The sequence below is a fragment of the Octopus bimaculoides genome, chromosome 2 (assembly GCF_001194135.2).
Source record: "Octopus bimaculoides isolate UCB-OBI-ISO-001 chromosome 2, ASM119413v2, whole genome shotgun sequence".
In the NCBI taxonomy this organism is placed as follows: Eukaryota; Metazoa; Mollusca; class Cephalopoda; order Octopoda; family Octopodidae; genus Octopus; species Octopus bimaculoides.
Window position 1 is genome coordinate 86923474 of NC_068982.1, and position 2046 is coordinate 86925519.

Here is a 2046-nt window from a genome sequence, read left to right on the forward strand (position 1 = left end):
TGGTGGGCGCGCAGATACTATAGGATGTACTTCCTTTCATGTGGGCAGGGATTAAATATCCCACCCCTGCTACTCATACATAATATTTACATACATACATACATACATACATACATACATACATACATACATACATTCACACATACATACATATCTATACCTATATCTGTATCTATATCTCTTCATCTCATCTAGGTCTCCCATAGGACGCCCCAAACTGGGAACGCCCCAAAACTGTTTCCACACGTTTTCCCCATTCATCTCGATTTTCCATAATGGTCCTCAGCTCCTGTTCCCCTTCCATACCAGTATCCTCCAGCAAGTTGTCGATATAGGTCATCTTCCTCCTTCCTCTCTTGGTTTTTCCTTCTGTTGGTTGTCAGAACACTAGCTTGTTAGCAATTTCATCGGTGTGTTTGATGCAGTGTCCAGCTAGCCTTCTATGTTGTATCTTCAATGTTACTTTTGGTAGTCCCTGGTATAAGTCGGCGTTTGTTGTATGACTCGTCCAAGAGACATTGAGTGCCATTCTAAGCATCCTCGTATAACAACCGTCCAACTGCTTCTTCAATGCTTTAGTGAGCGTTCATGTTTCAGCCCCTTATAGAAGAACAGACTCCACTGTTGCCAGAAACAGCCTCACTTTCAATTTCCTTGCTAACTTTGAACTCCATACCTTTCTCGATTTATGGCATGCGCTCCAGGCAAGAGCTTCCCTTGCTACGATGTCATTTTCTGTACTTTGTGTCCACGCACCAAGGTATTTGAAATTTTCAACTACCTTCAGTGACTTACCGTCTCTCACTTTCACTGACGCAGGCATTTCGTGGTTGAATACTTGCAGCTCTGTTTCGTTTGCATTACAGTACAATCCTACCTTCCCCGATTCCTGCTCTAATCTGCTCAGCACCTCTTGTGCCTGATCTGTCCTCTCTGTTAGTAATGCCAAGTCATCAGCATAGTCTAGGTCAGTTACTGTTACTGCTTGGTGCTGTCTACTTCTTTGCATAAGCAGTTTGAATCTCAGTTCTTCCTTGCCTACACACGTTCTACACATTGCATAGTCACGAACGACGGCGAAGAGATAAGGTGCTAGCGCGTTGTCTTTGATTTCAAAGTTTTCCGTCTCTCCATCAAGAGTGATCACTTTCGCTCCGGTGTCCTCATATAGCTTACTTATCGCTCTCAGAATTCTTGGTGGAATATCATATGCCTTAAGTATCTTCACCATCATTCCTCTATGTACTAAATCAAAAGCCTTTTTAAAGTCTACATAGATAATGATAGCCTTCCTGTCTTGGCTGTTAACTACCTCTACCAGTCTTCTAAGTGCAATAATGTGAAATGTTGTTGACCGTTCTGATCTGAATCCATTTTGATTTGGTCGCAATTGTTTGTATTCGTTGTATTCGGATAAGTATCATCTTGTTGACCATTTTTGCAACAATGGATGACAGACTGATCCCACTGTAATTCTCAGTATCTATCTATCTATCTATCTATCTATCTATCTATCTATCTATCTATCTATCTATCTATCTATCTATCTATCTGCCTGCCTGTCTGTCCGTCCGTCTGTCTCTTTGTCTGTCTGTCTGTCTGCGCGCGCGCACACACACACACATAAATATATATATAATCAGAAATGGAAAACAAAACAATAAATTGAACAATTATTAATTCAATTCAATTTAAATACATAGATAATACATACATACATACATACATACATACGGCTGAACAAAAATCTTTTTTGTGCATGGCGCAAAAAGATTGTGCAACAACTGACCTGGCTGCATCAAGCACAGACTTGGAACCCCACCCACCTCAACACGAGGGCACTACAGTCGACAGATACAGTTTGGCCCCCACTAACACCAACACAAGCGTCATGCCAATGTTTCTTTTGAATATCAGAGGTCTGTTGTAACTCAACAACAAAACAAAAATCTCTTTCCTGAGAGACCTTGCTGCATGCGGTCAAGCCCTATGCGTTGTACTTGTGGAAACGCATCTTAGATCTGATATAGAGGATGCAGAAGTACA

General features: G+C 41.3%; 1 protein-coding gene across 1 annotated transcript; it reads right to left on the reverse strand.

The window, feature by feature from the left end:
• Positions 1-601: 601 nt before the first annotated feature.
• Positions 602-1231, reverse strand: LOC106875731 (uncharacterized). The gene has a single exon (XM_014923981.1). It carries the CDS (start codon positions 1229-1231, stop codon positions 602-604), a length of 630 nt encoding a protein of 209 aa, XP_014779467.1.
• Between the last annotated feature and the right edge of the window lie 815 nt (positions 1232-2046).

What these genes read in the sequence shown, in the direction of transcription:
- LOC106875731 (XM_014923981.1), bottom strand. Translation starts at nt 1,231, where the DNA reads ATGGTGAAGATACTTAAGGCATATGATATTCCACCAAGAATTCTGAGA.